At 33.7% G+C, this 20288-nt stretch overlaps 1 protein-coding gene across 2 annotated transcripts; it reads left to right on the forward strand.

Annotated features, from left to right (window-relative positions):
* The first annotated feature begins 1777 nt into the window (after positions 1 to 1777).
* LOC123703920 (DAZ-associated protein 2-like) lies at positions 1778 to 19606 on the forward strand. Of its 2 annotated transcripts, XM_045652108.1 has the most exons (6): positions 1778 to 1933; positions 8563 to 8655; positions 15338 to 15468; positions 15853 to 15987; positions 16232 to 16350; positions 16810 to 19606. In XM_045652108.1, the coding sequence occupies exons 1-6, from the start codon at positions 1918 to 1920 to the stop codon at positions 16817 to 16819; spliced, it is 504 nt and encodes a 167-aa protein (XP_045508064.1). In that variant the 5' UTR covers positions 1778 to 1917; the 3' UTR covers positions 16820 to 19606. The 2 variants fall into 2 exon arrangements, with proteins under 2 accessions (XP_045508064.1, XP_045508063.1); XM_045652107.1 differs by lacking the exon at positions 1778 to 1933 and having other exon boundaries at positions 4947 to 8655.
* The last annotated feature ends 682 nt before the right edge of the window (positions 19607 to 20288 follow it).

Genomic DNA, 20288 nt, shown 5'->3' on the forward strand with positions numbered 1-20288 from the left:
TCAATCCATGTACGATAATTTTACGCCCCTGCATGGTACGATAGTCAGTTTGCTTCAAGTTGCTAACGCTGGACATAATTCACTGTGACTACAATAGAAGAAAAAACGATGCAAAATCATAAAGTGTAAACAGTGTTTTCAATAAAGAATTTATCAATATTAAGTTGTTTTATTTGCGTTTATATTTAATTCAGCTTTATGTTAACAATCTATGTTCTAAAAACTTCTTGAAGAACCACTGTATCTATAAAAAACCGCAGAAAAAATTGCTTCAATATGAAATCGTTCAACAAAGTCAATGTAGTCGTAAGGGAAATTAAAGCTCTCCATATAACTAAGTGAATAAATAAATAAAAATTACAATGAAGAATGAAGACATATGATTACAAAGTGATTACAAAATATTACAAACAACAACAATATCTTCTTCTTCTTCTTCTTCTCTTAATTAATGGCTCCACCAGCTCCACCCAATAAAAAGGGACTTCGCCAATGTCCAGTAACAAAACAACCTACCTATATATACCTCCAAAATACAAATGCAAATTGCAAATGGGTGACAAGTGACAACTGACAACTGACAGTATTTATTTGTCAAATGTCAGCAGTTGACCCTTGTCAAAAGCATTGTTGGGACCTCAGGTTGGGACGATTTATGGGCGGCTATATAAAATATCGATGAATCGATTTTTAAATTAACAACTGCCATTAGTTACAGAGGATTGTTTGATGCGCATTATAATGGATTTCCTCAAAGGAGGTATTGACATATGAGGTGTTTTCCAGCTTAAAATGTAGCTTATATCACACTTGCCCTGTATTTATTACTAGCTGTACCCCGCGGTTTTATCCGCAGTGCTCCGCTCCTGTTGGGCTTAGCGTGATGATATAATATAACCTATAACCTTCCTCGATAAATGGGTAATCTAACACCGAAAGATTTTTTCAAATCGGATCTGTAGTTCCTGAGATTAGCGCGATTAAACAAACAAACTCTTCAGCTCTATAATATTAGTATAGATATTATGTACTCCATACTGAAAAGAGTAACGTACATACATACAGGTAATACTGTATGTAAGCACGAAAAAAATGTTAGGAGCTTGGTATGCCAGAGTAGAAAATGAAGTATCTGAAAAGTCAGTGCAGACAAACATCGTAATGCGGGTTTTTAGTTTAATTACCTAAGTTAATTACAGTAATATATTAATATGTTAAATAGTACATAATTCAAATTCTATATGTATCAAAAACAAATTTCCATTCCCTACGTATTTATATGATCTAAGCCTATGTAAAAGAGACATTTTTTTACACCTACTTAATTTTTTATCGTGGGATAAGTCTAAGTGCCCTTACGCACTAGCGGTTAACCGCGGGGGCGGCTAACCGCGCGGTTAGCCGTTTCCCCATTTTAATATGCAACCGCTTTTATGATTAGTGCGTACAATCATAAGCGGTTGCATATTATAATGGGAAAGCGGCTAACCGCGCGGTTAGCCGCCCCTGCGGTTAACCGCTAGTGCGTAAGGGCGTCATTGGTAAGGGCACTAAAGGTCTAGCATAATAAACTCAGACTCAATCATGTTTTATCTATTCAACTAGACTTCTTTAAATCATCACCAAGCTGTGTTAACCTCACAGATCTAGCACACCCTTGTGTTAACGCTTATAAATGTATATTTAAATTATTCACATTTTAAAAATCGATACTTAACCGAAAAATCGGTACATAGCAGCAATGACTGTTGAGAAGTATTGACCCAAGGCATCAGTGCATCACTAGTGTCGTTGCGAGTATCGAAGGAACTAGTGCGAAGCTGCGTTTTTGTAAATCATCGCGAATTTTCCAATTAACTTGTAATCGCTCTATTGTATATTTAAAATTTGCTTAGTAAGATCCCTTTAATAAATAAAATGGCAGACAAAAAAGGTATTTATGCACTTTATGTACAAATTTCTTTGTTCTTTAAAATTATTATGAAGGTTGACATATGTAACGTCATAGAAGCTGGATCTTAGGAATTTGTAATAAATTAGCTATTACAGTTTCTTTAAACGTATTTTCCTGACTATTTATGGTGTTTTAGTCCAATTTTACATGTACAAAACATACCTAGTATAATAATATAGTAGCACCGTCGGATCAATACTGTAAAATCCAAGATGGTGAACATTGCATTTCAAGGCGGGATGTCTCGTAACATCGTAGGTAATTGTTTCATTACAATAAATGTTAACTGAATAATTTTGCACAGAACTAATGATATACACACAGAAAAAAGTATTTAGGGTTATTATTGAAGAACATGTCGATATAGGATATAATTTTCGTTGTTCTAGAATCTCGTTTTGCTATTATTCCAATAAGCAAATCTGTTTTGCGGATACCTACTCTTTAACAATCGTAATGATTTAAATTGCTTCCATTTTTTATATAATTAAAACCTTTGAGTACATAAGAATAAACTATCATTGATTACTTTAACTATCTATATAATTAGGATCAATACATATTATTTTATTTCATAAATCCGAATTTATGGTTTTTCAAACACTCCAAATTCAAAAGGAATTAAAATTAATGAGAAAGCCCTTTGTCTGAATATCACAAATGACTGATAGATTAACAAAACAGTTTTTTTTTATTTCATTGCAATAAGAATTATAAATTATAAATCTTCCATAAATAAATAAACACAAATAGAATATAATCAATAAGGGGTACTTGATTCTTATTATCCATACTCATTTAACTTTTATTTATTGAATCTGAAATGGCTCCATAGTATTGATTATGCTGATATACATAAGTTGCATTGGAAGAATAAAATTCACAAAAAACAGAATCATTTATCTAAATAAGCTAATTAGTTTTTTAAATACAATACTATATCCTTATTGGTAATCTATAAATCAATCTATAATAATTATAGTCTTCTGTCTTACAAAAACGAAACAGTAATGATTTGAACATACTTTTTTATATTCTCTACACTGGATTAGGAAAAATAAGATTAGGAAGTACAATTAAATAAACTTTATTGAATTAAATTCTCAAATAAGATCCATTACTAAAATAAATGTAACATTAATTTATTGGACAAATACAAATTAGATGGAATTTACAAACTAAATAATCTTTCAGATAAATAACGATGTTCTAAAGATTGTTGAGTATTTAGTTCAGGAATCGAATCCATGGTGTTAAGAATTTAATTTGGGCAATTTGTGCAGCTCGCTCTCTGTAAGATTAACTTGAAGCTTATTGAAAGTTTATGATGGGAATAATATTTTTATCCCCCTCTTAAAACAAATATTTTTTATATTTACCATTGATTAGTTTACACAAACTATCCGCTAATGATTACTTACATCTATTAAAAGTGAATTATTTGTGTTTACATTTTTTTAATGTGGTTCGCACATCCAGCCTTCTCGACTATCATATGTCAGCCGCGTACCACATAAGTTCAGATTTACCATAAGATACATTTTTAAACACGACAGGCCATGGCCTATTGCCATACAGCCAGCGATTGAGAACAATAATAATGACTTTCCATACCCTGCCCCTCCCAGAACCGCCCCCCCTCTACAGGTGGCAGAACGACGCGGTCGGCGCGCGGCAGTCAAGTCGATATCATGTAATAACACAGAATAGAATTTCTTTTTTATTTTTTCTTTTTTTGGAGAAATAGTATACAATATGATATGTGCGTATCGGCGTGTGGACGAACGTATGTGTTAATAACTATAATGTAACTAATCGTTGGTTGCTATGTGATTTAGCTTTTTTATGTGCTCTCCAGAACTTGGAGCGTAATTTTATGTTTGGTTTTTGCTTCCTGACTTTTCTATTCTCATAGCAAGATATTTAGGCTATTTTTTTGTTGTCAACTTTTTGATTCATGTGAAGTAGGGCATGCAGAACCGAGTCCGGTTCCAAGTTTCTGAAACCCGGTTCCAAATCGAGCTCAGAACCGGGTAGAACCGGGTTACCCGGTTCTTTTATAATACCTCGGAAAAAAATACGAAATTAAACAAAAGTAAGTGTAAAAGTACCTGATGGGCCTTTTATTTTACGCGGCTTGTGTCTTATTTTATTAAATTAATAAAGAAACAAAATTTCAATACTTCTCTTTATTTATCAGTCTTATAAAAGTACCTTGTTATCTTAATATCACATATAAACTTAAACCTTATTCATTAACTGCAAACTGTAAAACAAAAAAACCGGCCAAGTGCAAGTCGGACTCGCGCTCTGAGAGCTCCGAACAAACCTATTTTTATAATGTTGTAACTTTAAAATTTATGTTTCTAGCAATTTTTCCTTTATCTGTGTTATAAGACGTTACTTTTACCAAATTTAAAGGCTCTGTGTTCATGAGTAGTACCCTGTAGGTTTTGAGCCCCATGCGAATGTCGAAATTTGCGAAAATTTCCGGCATTTACGGCTGTATATTTTGATGCGTTGGCTTGTGAGTTTGACTTTTTCACAGCATCAAGGGACCGAAGACTTGAGTATTCGATATAAATTTCAGCTTGATATCAAAAACAAAAACATGACAGCTTTTCAAATTCACGACAAATGTAATAAAAATATTTCAGTAGCCTAATTTTTGTCATTTTCGAAGCCTATTTTTTTATTTTTGGTAATACACCCGTAGGAAACTTATAGCATCTAAGGTTAGAGAACCAATCAGAGCCACGCTTGAGGCGTGGCACGAAAATTCGCGATGCACGTGAGTCTGACGTTGCCAGATAGAATAAATGTTAAAATAATGCAGCAAAATATAAATAATACTTTATATTTTAATATTTTGGTCGGAACCGGGAGAACCGGGTTTCATACTATTCAGACCCGGTTCTCAAGATCATCAAAAAACCCGGGTTTACCCGGGTTTTTCGGAACCGGGTAAACCCGGGTGCATGCCCTAATGTGAAGCTTTACAAAATATTTTGATGAGTAGTAATTTTTTAAAACCACTTTCTATCAATATAATTTGTTATTATGAACATTGTTTATGTAAGACAATACAAGCTTCTCAAATTCTGCTTCAGCAGGTCTATGAGAATCTAATTATAGTATGCTATCAAAAAATCTCAGTTCTCAGAATACACAAGTGTGATTCAAAATAAATCAGAGGTCACCTTATCTATTAAAAATATTCAATTTTCCCATTCTATTTAACTACGCAACTATTAAAATTGACAAAAAGTGCATAACAACTTTGTGATCAATATAAATTCAAGTTTTTGCCTTTTATTTTTACTCAAACCCTGTGCGAATCCAATGAAGATCGTTCAAAATATTTAAATTCGTACAATGACCTTCACCTCGCCGCGGCCGGTAACGCATTTGTGAAACTGGTTTTACGAAGAAATTTCTACTGAAAATCACATAGGAACCAAGTCGACTCCCTCGGAATGGTTGTCTAGCTATCTTAATGACTAGGGGGGTTTGAATACTGGCTGTATACTATGTGTTTTGGCTTTTGTTATCCTTCTAGATGTTAATATATAACCGTTCCGAGACATAGATCTACTATGGTAAAAAAACAAGTTGTCTAAGTCAAAAAAGGACTTTGAATTCACTCTGGACTTCAATGTTCTTGGATAATTAACAGGTGTCTGCTCTTTCTTTCATTTTTTCTATGATTATTTGTTTTACAGCTTATTTTTTTACCTTTTTTCAATCACTCATTTCACAATGGCGGCCCTTTGGATTTAACTTCATTTTTAAAATTTTGTGCATTCAATTTTTGAATGCATGAAAATTGAATTCGAGAAATTTTGTTTTTTTTTTTCATCAAAGGGCTAGTCATTCTTCTTAATGTTTGTTTTGCTAGTGTTTTTGCACCTTCTTTAACGTGGAGGCAAATATAGTTGTTTTATTTTTTTTCTCTATTTTTTGTTTCGTAGATGTTGCCTCTGTGTTTAAACAATCCCATTGTTTGATTGAAATGGGGTTGTTTTGTCTAATACCATTATAGATAATGCTAATTATTAACTATGGATAGTTATAATGTGATTTTTTATAATAATAATATTAAATAACTGAAACAACGATTGAAATATCAATAAAACTGAACATAGATCATATTATGAGAATTTAAGCCGATTATGAAATTATCAAAAAAACACATTAATTTTAATATTGGATGCAGTTTTCCTTCAAGTGTAATTTGGAAAGTTGCAGCTGATTTTATGTTTAAGTTTGAGTGTCACTAACATAAGTGAAAGTCTACAAAAATCACTTACACTTTTATATTTAAAGTACTTTGGAGTTTTGTGTAATAATTTTGTCAGTGTTTATGATTTTTGTAGATTTTGTTTTAATAAATCGAAATGTGGAACTTGTACATCTTCTTATTACTATACTTAGAATTTTATTATACTGGTACTTTGCTTGATTTCGGTTTATTATTACATTTATTTGTAGGGTGATGGTCAAAGTGATGCAATATTATATTATTGCATTACTTTAATAGTTATATCGTACTTATATTACGTTAAGATAACGTCGATCGCGTGTTACTCCCAAGTAACAGACGATCCAGGTTTTGCCTTTTTAATTTATATTTTATTTTTACGATTGAATTAAAAAGGTACATTAATGAAATAACAGGAATGAGACGTTAGTGTGTTATTAGTTTAAGATCGAATGGAGATTTTCTCAAATCTTTATTCCCGTCTGCTCAGCAGACGGTGCATGCTCAGCTTATAGAAGGACAGGGAAGTATGCTAGTATACAATTAATATTATACTGTTATTTAAGAAAATTTACCTTTCTAAATCAATTTTACTAATTTCGATATTTTAAGCATCCGTTTCACAGGGTTCCTGATTTTGTTATGCTTTAACATTATGGGGCTTACACATTCATATTTATTTCTAAAAATACCCTAATATTAATAAATTTTTTGTCAGAGTAAAATGTTCCAAGTTTACTCTGGCATTCCGTAGTGGGACAGGATAGAAATATATAAGTATTTTGTAAAGGGTTTTTTACCAGGATTTTTGTGTATTGTCCCGTGTACAAGGTTTTGCTGTTTATATGCAGCGTTTATTGATTTTGCGTTGTAACAGCTAGTTGGTATTTTGTGTTGCTAATCGTTGTTCCACCGACACTTTTTGTTTGTACATTGAATAGTCTGGCATGTACCTAACCGTCATAGTTTTTTGTTCACACTGCATGGTTCTGTGTCCTTCGACGCATTCATATCATAGATTTATTTCTCACAAAAAAACGCTTTTTTGCATTCGCTTGTTAGTAAAACAGCAAAATGATTTTGTTATTAAACCGATTCGTTTATCTAACGACAAGAAATCTTGGTAAACATGTTTTAGCTAGATAATTTACGATAGTTAATATTGTTTTAAAGGAATGTTCACAAATGTGCTCACTGTTTGGACGCTATTGCGTCTTAATAATCACTGTTTTTGCAAGGCTGTTGAGTGGATATTGAAGTCTGAAACAACATCAGCCTCGCAAGAATACAGCCATATATACAAGCTTTGAAGAACTTGAACAAAGGTGGACAATATAGAGCATAGAAGCTTTTGTATATGGTTCGAGTGACCTTGTATAGAGCCCTGGCTACATATACTAGGGCACTCGATTTTAGACATGTTATATAAATGAATATACTAATGTTTTCCCCGTAAGGTTCATGAACGTGTGATAATTGTTTTGTTAAAGATGTTCTGCCCAGATGGCCACACTCGCTGGCTTTTTATTGGTCAGAAACATCTGTCAGGACTAGCGAGTGTGACCATTGGTTATAGGAATGCATTGTAAATAACATTTGGTAGGTTTGTGCCTACCAAATCATTTGGTCTCCAGTTGCGGAGGTCTGAATTTTTTTTGTATGAATAAAAAAAATTCAAGGCGTTTGTACCGCGTTGTATGGACATCGCTTGTCGTTAACACTGGCGCTAGTGAGCGCGTAAATGACGCACTCAGCCTCCGTCGTTTACGCTCGCCACGCTGTAGTGTTGCAAATAATATTTTTGGTAGATTGTGAATATAGCAACACAGTCGTGGTCACATCACTACGTCACGCGTGAATGCTCGGGCTTGGGTTGCGGCGCGCTGTTGCGCGAACTTGTCCGATAGATGGCGTCGCACTGATGAATCTAAATTACACCTTGGTACACGTACAGTTCAGCTATTCACATATCGAAACACATTCCACTTTAAAGAGGGTACCATGTGACTAATTAATAATTTATGAATAACATTACTCTTATCACTTATACTATCATTCAATTTAGCGACAATGCATCACTGAAAGCAATTATTGTTTAGTCCCGCGTAGCACCATCGCAACACAACCGAGGCGAACCTTTCCTGTCGTTCATTGTCTTGGCATTTTTCGTGTAGTACGTGTTGCTGTTGAGTCAATTACATTCATTCAATTTTTATTGAATTTTTGTATGCGAAAAATTGCATGATTCGTAATTGATGGGGTACCCTCGTTAAAGTGTCGTAGTCAGTGCGACGTCCGTTCGGGCTAGCGAGTGGGATGCGAATGCTAAAGTGTCGAGTTGTTGCAGTCACGCCTCCCCTCGGCGCCTACCCCCAACCCCAGCCCCCGCAAGGGCCCTTCTTGCCGGCTCCGCCGCATCAGGCAGCGCCGCAGTATGGAGGTAAGTTTATTTTTTATCTATATTAAAATATGTATTTACATTTGTACGAAATAAGTTCCGAAACTATTGAAGCGAAATAGTCACTTTATTTCACCAGCTTGTACATTGACATCGGAAATATTGTATTCCATAATATTTTTATATTTCATACATGTCATATTTATTACAAAATTAATGTTTGAATCGATCTAGTTAAACTTTGCGGGAGCGATTTGACTTTTTTAAAAAAGAAATAAAATAAAATTAAACTTAAACTTATTTAATTACTTAACTATAACAAGTGGACGATTTGGAGTCACAAATGTTAATGCCAGAATTACATGCAATGATACAAGCGATACCTTATTGCGAAACAAATGTTTTCCATTATGTGGAATGCTTATGTTAAATTGCAAGAACTCTCCGGTGGTCTTGCTGAGGCCAGCGGAAGGCTATTGCTCAACCTAACACAGAGGGTTGGGGTGGATGCGTAACTCCTCCCTCCTTAAGTGCGAAATTATCGGTTTGTTCATTTTTAATAACTATCCGATGATTTCGCAGACACATTACATTTAATATCTTATAACGAAGTAAGTAAAGTAAAAATAGAATTACAAGTACAAAGATTAAAAATAGAGACGTATAGCCTAAAGTAGCACTGAATCTAAAGTTTCTTTCACTGTTAACCATTTCACTATCACTGAACACTGATTGCTTTAATATCGTTGACATATATTTAACTTCGTCCAAGTTGATTCCTCGCATATTGAGTACACGAGTACTGGATAATGTTGGAGTTCTATTCACAGGTAATTGCGGCAAAACTATAACTTTTGTTGGTTCTACAGGATCATTCTCAGTGATTACTTGGTGAGGGCGAATCGTTATATTCTGGATCTCGATGCTACATGGTTCGTCGATGGTCATTATGTATGTGCCCACGACAGGATATTTGCTGCCGTCACCATTGCAAATTTGAGTCAGAATATTTCTGTATTGTGAGAAAATTATCCAACTTATAGATGTGATTCTTTGAATTCTTACATTCTCTATATTGATTAGCTGTTGTTCGCAGTGCATTGGGTTTCCTTCAAATTTAAGCAGTTGTTCTATGCAAGTAGTTTCAGGATAAGGCGTTTGATTTCGTTCATCGCATAGAAATTGTTCTCCAGCAGCGAGCGATCGGCACGGTTTTACGATCGGTAAGTATTTCATCCCCTTTGCCAACAGGTAAGGATATTTAGGAAAAATGGAAAGGGTTTTACTATCGGATGCACGGTACATAGGTATAGAGTATAATTTGTAATAGTTATAAGTATAATTATCTGTAATTGAAACCTCCATTATGAACGTAATCTGGTTTTGTTTAATATAATATGATTTAACATTAATAGTTTCTTCTAGTTTTACTAAATTTGCCTCACTCGCTTTAAACACTAAACTTTCAGTTTGAGATATAAGAACTAAATGTTGCAACAACTCTGTAGAATTAATAATGCTTTGATGTAGTATGGATACTTTACTAAATGCTAGAGCAGTCTCTACTTCCCCTAATTTTATAAAAATAGTACGAAAGTTACTTACAAATAAATTTAAAAGGCTTACAACATAAGTAGTATAAACCCAATGATTATCCTTAGATGCTAACTCCTTAATCATAGATTCTACAATTTTTAAACGCTTATCTAATATATTAGAATTTTGATTTAAGACTTCAGTAGAATTGATAAAACTATAGAGGATTTTAGATATTAAAGTAATTTTATTTCTAATGATAGTTTGATCGTTTTCAAGTTTAGGTGTAGGTTTATCGTATCTCATTGCGTCACTATAGTCTAAATTTCCGGTTATGTTTAAGAGGTTGTAGTTGAAGTGCCAGCGCGGACCTCATCACTATCAGCCAACACCACAACGCGGAGGGCGTTTTACATTTTTAATAGGGACCTTAGTCTTCCTTTTACCAATCTCTATCGGTATAACGTTCCTTGAACCTTGTCCTATAACCTTAGCTTTATGGAATCGCGGCTTATCCTTGCTTTTTCGCTTATTAACGTCTTTCGCAAATATAATTTTTCCTGATGGGAGACTGATTGGATCTTCACCACCTCTCCTATCTTTTAAATTTTGCTTAGTTTCGATCATTTTCTCTGCTAAATGTTTATATAGAGCCTTTAAACGTTTTGCATGGACCTTAACCAATTGCTGTATATAATGCTGCTCGAAATCAGCGTTAAATAAGCTACCTGAATCCGTGTGACCAAATACTACTTCAAAAGGGGTTAAGCCCGTAACTGAATGAATTGAACTATTATAGGCAATAATTGAATACATCATTACTGATGCTGCATCCGTGCATTTCTCTTCATATTTCGCACATCTATAAATTTCACTAATGGTCGAATGTAAACGCTCAATTAATCCCATTGAATTAGGATTATTAGGTGAGCCGATATGAAGCTCAATTTTATGTAAATTTAAAAATTCTTTCATTAGCTCGTTGTTAAATTCACTACCGGGATCTGAACTAATCTTTCTAGGGGTGCCGTAAAACGAAAAATACTTCATGAGTGCACGTACTACCTCTGCCGTTGATCTATTGTCTATTGGAATGGCTTGACCTAACTTACTAAATGCGTCGATAATAGTTAAGTAATAATTTCCTTCTATCTGAAAAATATCAATAAATATTTCTTGGAACGGCGCGTCTTGTGTTTGAGTTAATTGTAAAATAGGTTTAAAGGGATTACGATCATACTTCATTTTAGAACACGTTTCACAAGCATTAATAAGGGCTGAAATAGTTTCCTGCATATTGTGCCAAAAATAATTTCTACGTATACTTGCTAGAGTCTCTTTAATACCGCGGTGACACGTTTTGCCTTGATGGTGTTTTATTATAATAGCCTTTTGTTCCTTCTCATCTTCTATAAAAACTACACGCTCCGTACATTCAAATAGCAATACTGTATCCTTTCTAAATAATTCTATGACAATGCTAGTGAACTGTTTGCGATGTTCATCATCTTCGAAATAAATGAAATACTTAACTTTCGGTTTAATATACTCTTTTAAAAATTGTTTTACTAGATCCGGGTTATTAGTAGGCAAGAAAACTTCTAAAACCTTCTGCTTTTCACATGAAAGGTCGTGAACTTGCATTTCGTTCTTAAACCACGTATATACTAAAATTTGATTTGGTTTTGTGTCTATTGCTTCATGTAATATAGGTATACCGGACGATTCTACAATATTAGCTGAATGAACTGTATCCGATTTCGACGTTACAGATGGTGACCTGACTGGGTAGTCACATGTTCTAGGAGAACTCATCGCCGATAGAGTTTCAGAGTCAGGAATAGATATCGTTTCACTAGAATCGCGTTCTGATATAGTAATTGTACTAGAGTCGTTACGCGTTCTTGGCCTATTGTCTCTATCGCCTATATAACCAACCATAGATTCGTTTTCGTTATCGGAATGCGTAGCGTTAACCCTAATTTTAGATAAAGCGTCCGCGTTTAAATTTTGTTTCCCAGTATCAATCATAAATTTGGAATTATTTTCAGGAATATAAATGTGTGGCAATTTCAGACTTGGATCGCAATTTAACTCTATGATTTTTTCTTTGTAGAGGCTTTCGTTCGAAAATTTTCTTCATCAGACGGATGCACATTAATGTCTTGGGTATCGTCAGTGGGTGTATAAATCTCACTCTTATCGTATTCGTAATTCGTATCGTAAGGATTACAGCCATAGTAATTCGTATAGTCGTAAGGATTGTAGTCATAGTAATAATTGTCATTATACAGTAAGTCGGTTTCGTTTACTCTAAAACCTGGCTGAGTTATATTTTGTGGTCGAGGGGGTGCCGTCCTCATGGAAACGTCACTAGTCTCAAAGTGGTTATTTTGAGGAGGTCTTTGACCAAAATTCTGTGGCGTTATACCAAAAGTTTGAGGAGGCCTATAACCAAATTGTGTATTTTGATTGAATGAAGGCCTATACCCGAACTGTGGGTTTTTATTAAACGGTTGTTGAGGTGTAAATTTAAAACCAAATTTTGCCTGCTGTGCATTTTGAGGTACATTTGGTATCCCAAAATTAAATCTTTGTTGAGGATTATTTTGTAAAAATTGGGGCACCGTAACGTTAGGCGTTTGTTTCGGCACCGTTGTATTACTATGGATACGATTGCGAGATTGGTATTGCTCGTGAAAATTAACTTCTTCTAAAACGATTTCTAAAGCCTGTTCTAATGTACTAGGTGATTTCAGTCTTACAATACGCACCATGCTTTCGGGCAAATTATATAAGAAAACGTTCAGGGCTGTATGATTATAAATCGCAATTTTCGCGCGTTTAATTTCCATATCTACCGATAAATTTACCTTCGATATTAATAATGATCGAATATTCTGTATCCTATTACAAAATTCAAGGTAACTTTCGCCGGATTTAATTTTACAAGACTCGAGAGAAATTTTAATACAATCCTCACTACGCGGATCACCAAAATGTTGTTCTAATAATTCCTTTAAAGCGGGCCAAGTATTAATGTCTTCGCGCTCGGATAATAACGCGGCGGCATCGCCTATTAATCTACTAGTTATGGCATGTAAAACGTAAATATTCTGTTCTTCATGCCCTCTAAATTTATTAATTATATATTCACATTTTCGAAAGAATAAATTCAAAATTCTTTTGTCTCCACCAAAAAGAGGAATAAGCTTTAACATATCACTCGGAATTGTTATTACGTTTACGCTTTCCATGTTAAATAAGTACAGAGTAATTAAAGTTCTGAAGTCTTTAACCAATTACAAAATTTCGAATTATAAAAATCACACACACACAGAAATCAATTAAAACACAATATAATAAAAATTATTAAAATATAGCAGAATAAAAATTATATGTTATCAATTACTATAAAAATTAAACTTGAAGTAAAGTGAATCACATATAAAATATAAAATTTATTAATTGAATTACGATCAATTTTGAGATCATTTAAATCAATTAATATTAATATTTCTTTATGCAAAAATTCATTTACTTTTCTTATGTAAAACTTTTATTTAAGTTACATTCTATAGCTAATTAGTCTGTGCAGAGTTTTATGCAAGACAATTCTTAGAATTAAATACGATATTCCTTATTGTATAAGTTATAACTAATTACTGATTTAATAGAATTTCATATTAAAACCAGATCCGTTATAATGAGAGACGTTCAATCCCAAAATAACAGTTAAAAAAAATAATTAAAAGTCAAAATTACACTCTCGTGAAAAGGATATAGGAATATATCAGAAAGGATGGCAAAAAGTTTTACTCACCAACCGATCGTCGATCCCATGTCCTCGTCGTGGTCGTTTAACAAATTTATTTTTCGGTTCTTTTAGGATAGCACGGCCTTTATAGCAATGTTCTAGGGCTAATTTTGAAGACCTCTAGACATGCAGACCTTATGTGGCTATCCTACCGGCTGCGCCAGTTAAACTTTGCGGGAGCGATTTGACTTTTTTAAAAAAGAAATAAAATAAAATTAAACTTAAACTTATTTAATTACTTAACTATAACAAGTGGACGATTTGGAGTCACAAATGTTAATGCCAGAATTACATGCAATGATACAAGCGATACCTTATTGCGAAACAAATGTTTTCCATTATGTGGAATGCTTATGTTAAATTGCAAGAACTCTCCGGTGGTCTTGCTGAGGCCAGCGGAAGGCTATTGCTCAACCTAACACAGAGGGTTGGGGTGGATGCGTAACTATCTACTCAGTAATTATTAATGATACTTCACTTTAAACAATAGATGTCACCCCTTGTAAGTCTTGTATTGAAATACTGTTGTATAACAAGCGCATGTTATTAGTCTTAAGGCTTAAACAAAAGCTCTGAATGCCCACTTTACGCATCTCTGCTCTTGACTTGAGATTCTTTAGAATACATTGTGAAGCTTGTTTTTGCGACAATGTATAAGATTTCTTTTAAATTGTGATATAAATGTTGTTTATGTTATGAGGTTGATGTCATCATAATTTGTTGTTGATATCCTAAAATTCAGTATTAAATTTGATAATAATTTTATGCAAATATTTTAATTAACATTATTTAAACAACAAAACTATAAAATTTGGTAAGGACAAGAGACTAAATTATAATGTCACATCCCTCGAAAATTTTCCTGTCTCTTAATTAAATGTGTAATAGCACACTTGCTATCTATAGTTATATTTATATAATCATATCATCATTTCATTATTAACTTTGAATAAATAGTCATCGATATCGACATGGCGTCTTAACATAGTAAACAGAAAACGAACAGTAGCGAAACTCCCTGTAAACGCTCTCTCAACCATATGCATTGACAAGTCTCCTGTTTGTGACTGAGCCCTATCGAGCTTTTTGTAGCTAGTTTGGCTACTGTTCGTCTGTTTACTGTGGTCGCAACGGCCCATTGAATAATATTTTATGCTATTTGTTTTGTTTTATGCTTGGTATTAACAATAATATAATAGTAGTAGGTATAAATGTATAAGTCGGTTTAATAATTAAATATCTATGTAAAACATTTTTAAAGTACGCCACATGGCAGATTTCAGCGATTTACCTCATACAATGTAATAACCCTAAAAACCCTAAAAATAAATAATTTGAATTTGAGAGCTGTAATTGTAAATAAATGATTAGTGGCGGGTGGTTCGCCCTACGGAGTGGCGTTTGGCGGCGCGGGCGCAGGCGCGGGGGGTGTGTACGCGCCCCCTCCCTACGACCAACTGCAGCACCACCAGGCTATACCTGCGCTGAGCCAGCAGCTACCAGTAAGTAGATGCTTTTAGGTACGACAAAATTCTGCTTAAAAACATTATATTTTTTGTTTGCAGTTTTTAGTACAAATATTTACATTACTTCAAAATCAAGCTCTACGCAATAAAACAATGCGAAATATAAAAGAAACATAAATGTGACATTGGTACTGGAATTGATTGCTTTATAAACCCTGACGAGGAAAATACGTCTGAAACGGAGATCGAAGATGTATAGATTGACGAAGTTCAATTCACGATTAAATTTATTTTGGTCACATTTTACCAAATATTTAATTACTATCTCTTACAAAAATAATGAATCCATACAATGTGTCATATTCTCTACACTTAATTTTTTTTGGAATATGAAGCAGAAATTTTCCCCATTTACTCTAGATGTATAGTGGTGCAGCAGCCATGTACGCAGCGGCGGCGGGCTACCCGGGATATATTGGATACCCGGTGCAATACTACCCATACTACCCGGTGCAACCCTCCATTCAACCCTTGAGGCCAACTATCATGATTCCGGTGAGTTTTTCAGTAATGTGAAGATGGTGGAAAGAGCTACAGTTGTACATTGAATGTTGGATTTTACGTTAAAATGGAAAATAAATCTTATTGTTACGTCTTTAACCTTTTATTCGAGTTTACAATAAATGAACTTGTTTTATTTACAGAAACAATTTACATAATAAAATAATAATTTAATAACTTATGGTATGCAAATAACATTACATATGATCAAAAATCAAAAATTAACAATATATAACAGAACGGTTTCGAGGCCGGCGGTCGGTTCGAGGGCCTGGCGCAGACGCTGCTGCCGCCCGCGCCGCCCGCCGTGCCGCCCTCCCCCGCGCACCTCGCCGCCATACAGCCGCACCAAGTGCTGTGAGTGTACACACATACACCATACTAACTATATACGACATTTTGTTTTAATGTACTACAACACACACACATATAAACATGCACTATAACTAGCATCACACACGACATGCTTTACATTAGAGACAAACACTTCAGCTAGCATACAACATAATTACATACACGACTACGCAACACGACACAACACATTACACTACACAACACGACACAGCAGTCAGCATGTGTCACGTTCTGTAGTGTAGTACTACTGTACACAGAAAAGAATCGCAAATCCCTACAAAACGCTCCAAAGCTATACATCTACTGCAATCGTCGTGTGAGTGAGCCGTTTCGAACGTTTTTTACGAAGTTACGCTACTGTTAATGGCATAGCCATACATGATGAACCATACAAAACACTCGATATAACAATTACTACCACATTTTATACAAAAAATTAATAATATATTTTATATTTTCCAGGTGGCGTTAAAAACATGATTGGCCGTAACCGACGGCGCACCGACGATACTAATCTCGTAACACAAGGATACAACTAGCCTCTAACTACCCTTATTTTGGAATGTTTTCTAACGTTATTTTAAACAGAATCTCTGCCAGCTTGAATGTAACTCGAATATCTCAAATACTTTAAATAAATACCGATGTTAGAAAGTTTAAATAAACTGATAAATAAGAAATCTCCATTAAAACGTTACTGTATTTTTACACAAATGATATCAAAATAATATATGTCTGTACACGAGATTTAGGGATAAATGATAAATGTAAAATATATTTTACATAATATTAATGAATACATACAAATATACTGCGCATTCGTCGGTTATATCAGCTTAGCCCGATTTTTGACTGTGATTTGTTATTTGCGTTCGTCATTTGAGTGTAATATCTAAATGTTAATTTAATGCTCTCTATAATAAAATAAAAAACCCTCTTTATTCCGTTTATAAAAAATAATACTACGATATATGCGAATAAAAATATATCGTGATGTGATTTTGGTGTGCAAAAACATTAAAATAAACATTATGAATTTCTATCATTCAAATTTTTTTGCATTCATGAAATTTGAACATTCGTTGAATGTAAATGTACAACATTTTAATTTTAATGTTGAATGCATTCAAATGACGAACGTACGGTAGAACAGATGAGTGAAGCCGGGGGCTCACTATAGTATTAGGCGGTTTCGCCTCGAAACTAGCTATAGACCGCGGGTTTGGGTGCTGTTTGTGGAAAAATGAACAAATAAATAATACTTTATTAAGATAAAGTGTTCAAAATGTAACGGTATCGTAGATTCCCTTTCTAAAAGTGAAATTGGTAAAAAAACACTAAATTAATTCTAAATCTTTTTGTTAAAAACAAGTTGAAAAAGATATCAGTATTACTGTATTAATGAATAATCTGCGATCAGTAGGGATGTATTTAGATTTCGTCTTGCATATATTTAAAAGTATAAAGAAGTAATATTTCAAACTATCCTCTTACAAATACTGTGCCTTTAGACATATCTTCAAAACTTAGTTGTTTTATAGCTTTAAAGTAAGGTAGCTACTCGCATTGTGTTAAATTTGTATTTGATTATGCTCGCGATATTTTTGACTATCGTTTTGATGAATCGCATCGAAATAGTTACATCCCTACGCAGATAATTATCGCACAAAAGCACAAAAATCCGCGTTTAGTTATATAAAGATTTAAACTGGTTGTGCGTGACACGTGCGAGAGGGACGGCCTGTGTGCGAGCGAGAGAGAATGATCGATATTTTCCATTGTATTTAATTTGTATCATAAGTACGTTTTGTTGTAGTTGTAAGTTGTTGTGTTGTTCTTGCGATACAAAGATCTTTGTATTGCACGAACATGTTGTTCTATCCTTGCCGTTTTTTTGTATTAAAACTTTGTTAAGGTGCTTTTTGGTCGGACAGCAAAACTTACTTATGATTACGGGGCCGTGTAACCAATGGTTGATTTATTTTTGTGATTATTAAATACAAAATTGTCTTGTGCGAACGTAAGCGGCTTTTTGTTATTTTTGGGCCAAATTGACGCGCTTTTTTAGTAAAAACGTATATTTAACGCTTTCAACTTGAAATGCAATTTAATTGAACTGTTATCAAATGACAGTTGTAAACAGTGATTACACGGATCCCTCATTGATGGTGAGAGTATAGAATCTCAAATGTATTGAAATTATTATTTAGTTGTATGGACTGTGTTTAGATTTCCAGTTAACACTTGACCGCGTTTATATTAAAATATCTAATTAACGTGACGTCCAAAATAAAAATTTATGATGACTATTTAGTTTTACACTAAAACAATATGTATAAAACTATATTTTTCTGCATTTATTCAAAAACTATCCCACCTTTGCACAGTCCGTAGTTCCAGTCTTATTATTAAAAGAATTCAGTCACAAATACGGTGATGGCGGACTGAATCACTTTTGTACTGACATAACCTTTGTATTGGATGAATAGAACAATGTAATGGAATTTTTGTATTCACTGAACATTTGTATTCATGTATTTAATTTGAAAGCGATACAGCACGCCTCACCGGGCCTCTTATATTTTTACTAGTTTGTGGTATTTTTATTATATTGCATTATTTTTGTTAATCATGTTTTTCCGACGTGTGTGCGATTTTGAAACTCGTGTTTTAGAATACAAAAATGTATAAGAACGTTTAGATCTGATAGTTGTTTTAAGGAAATTTTGGCAGAAACTAGCCAACGCATTAGTATCCCAACTTCAAGGGACCATAGAGAAAATTGTTTTAACGTTCAAAACCCAAATATTGCAGTGATCTTTATTTCATATTTGATTAGCTCATGAAGAATCTCTTTGCGTATTATATTTATTTACTTATATGCACAATTTGAACATATTGTTAACTATTTTGTTGTTATTAATATTGCGAAAGATCCTTTAGAGTTTAGAGACATCGAAACGTCGTATGCATAAAATATAATTAACTTATTTTTCATGTTTAGATTTATTAACTTCAAAATTATTTTATTTTGTCAAACGAATGTTGTATTATATAAATAAATTACACGCCTAAAGTTTGTGTATTTCTTAAGTTTAAATAAAAAAAATTCTTGCATATAAGTAAATGTATAATAATTGTTGAATTAAAGTCGTAAGTAAAAGTGGGTTTTGCTCAATCGTGTGTATCGACTTCGGAGTCACGTGCAATATATAGCATAATTATTATTTTGTTTCCAATAAAACTTATAAAAATACAATTTCTTGTTTTATTTATTTTCCCCGCCTAAATCCTATTATCATAAGCCTATAAGATGTCGATGGAAAGACAAGGAAAATATCTCTAATACATGTAAGTTAATCTGTCTCTCAGAAACTATTGGGTCGAGTTGATAAACTTTGTGTTTCATCAAAACCGTACAGGGGGTGAAAGCGCGGGGGCAAAAGTTTACAAAATTGTAGCAATTCTATCATAATTGGGAACACGAGATTGGATGTTATTCATTAGAATATCAACGAAATGGCAAAAAAGCATACTTATGTTAAGTAGCCTACTCACGATTCAATTTCAGTAACAATCTGCTGACACAATCTGCAGTGAGCTGACAGATTGTGTCGTGAATAGTATAGTTGAGGGCACGTTGGGGGCGTAACCCAACATGTTGTGTATTGGATCGGCGCGGAAGCAACCCGACAAATTGTCTCAGCAGATTGTGTGCGTGTTGAAACGTGAGTATTGTGATTGCTCCAATCTCGGCTCAATCGCGCTGCGCAGTAATCGCAAAATGGCGGTTTTGAGATAAACGCGGGAAAGACATTTTTACATATTTGAGGAAGATGTTTATATTTTATAGCCGTTTATACTTTATAGCCCTTGAAATCTATCAATAAAATTGGAAAAAATACAAGCTTTACAAAGATAATTATCTTATATTTCATAAA

The sequence above is a fragment of the Colias croceus genome, chromosome 28, assembly GCF_905220415.1.
Source record: "Colias croceus chromosome 28, ilColCroc2.1".
Lineage (NCBI taxonomy): Eukaryota > Metazoa > Arthropoda > Insecta > Lepidoptera > Pieridae > Colias > Colias croceus.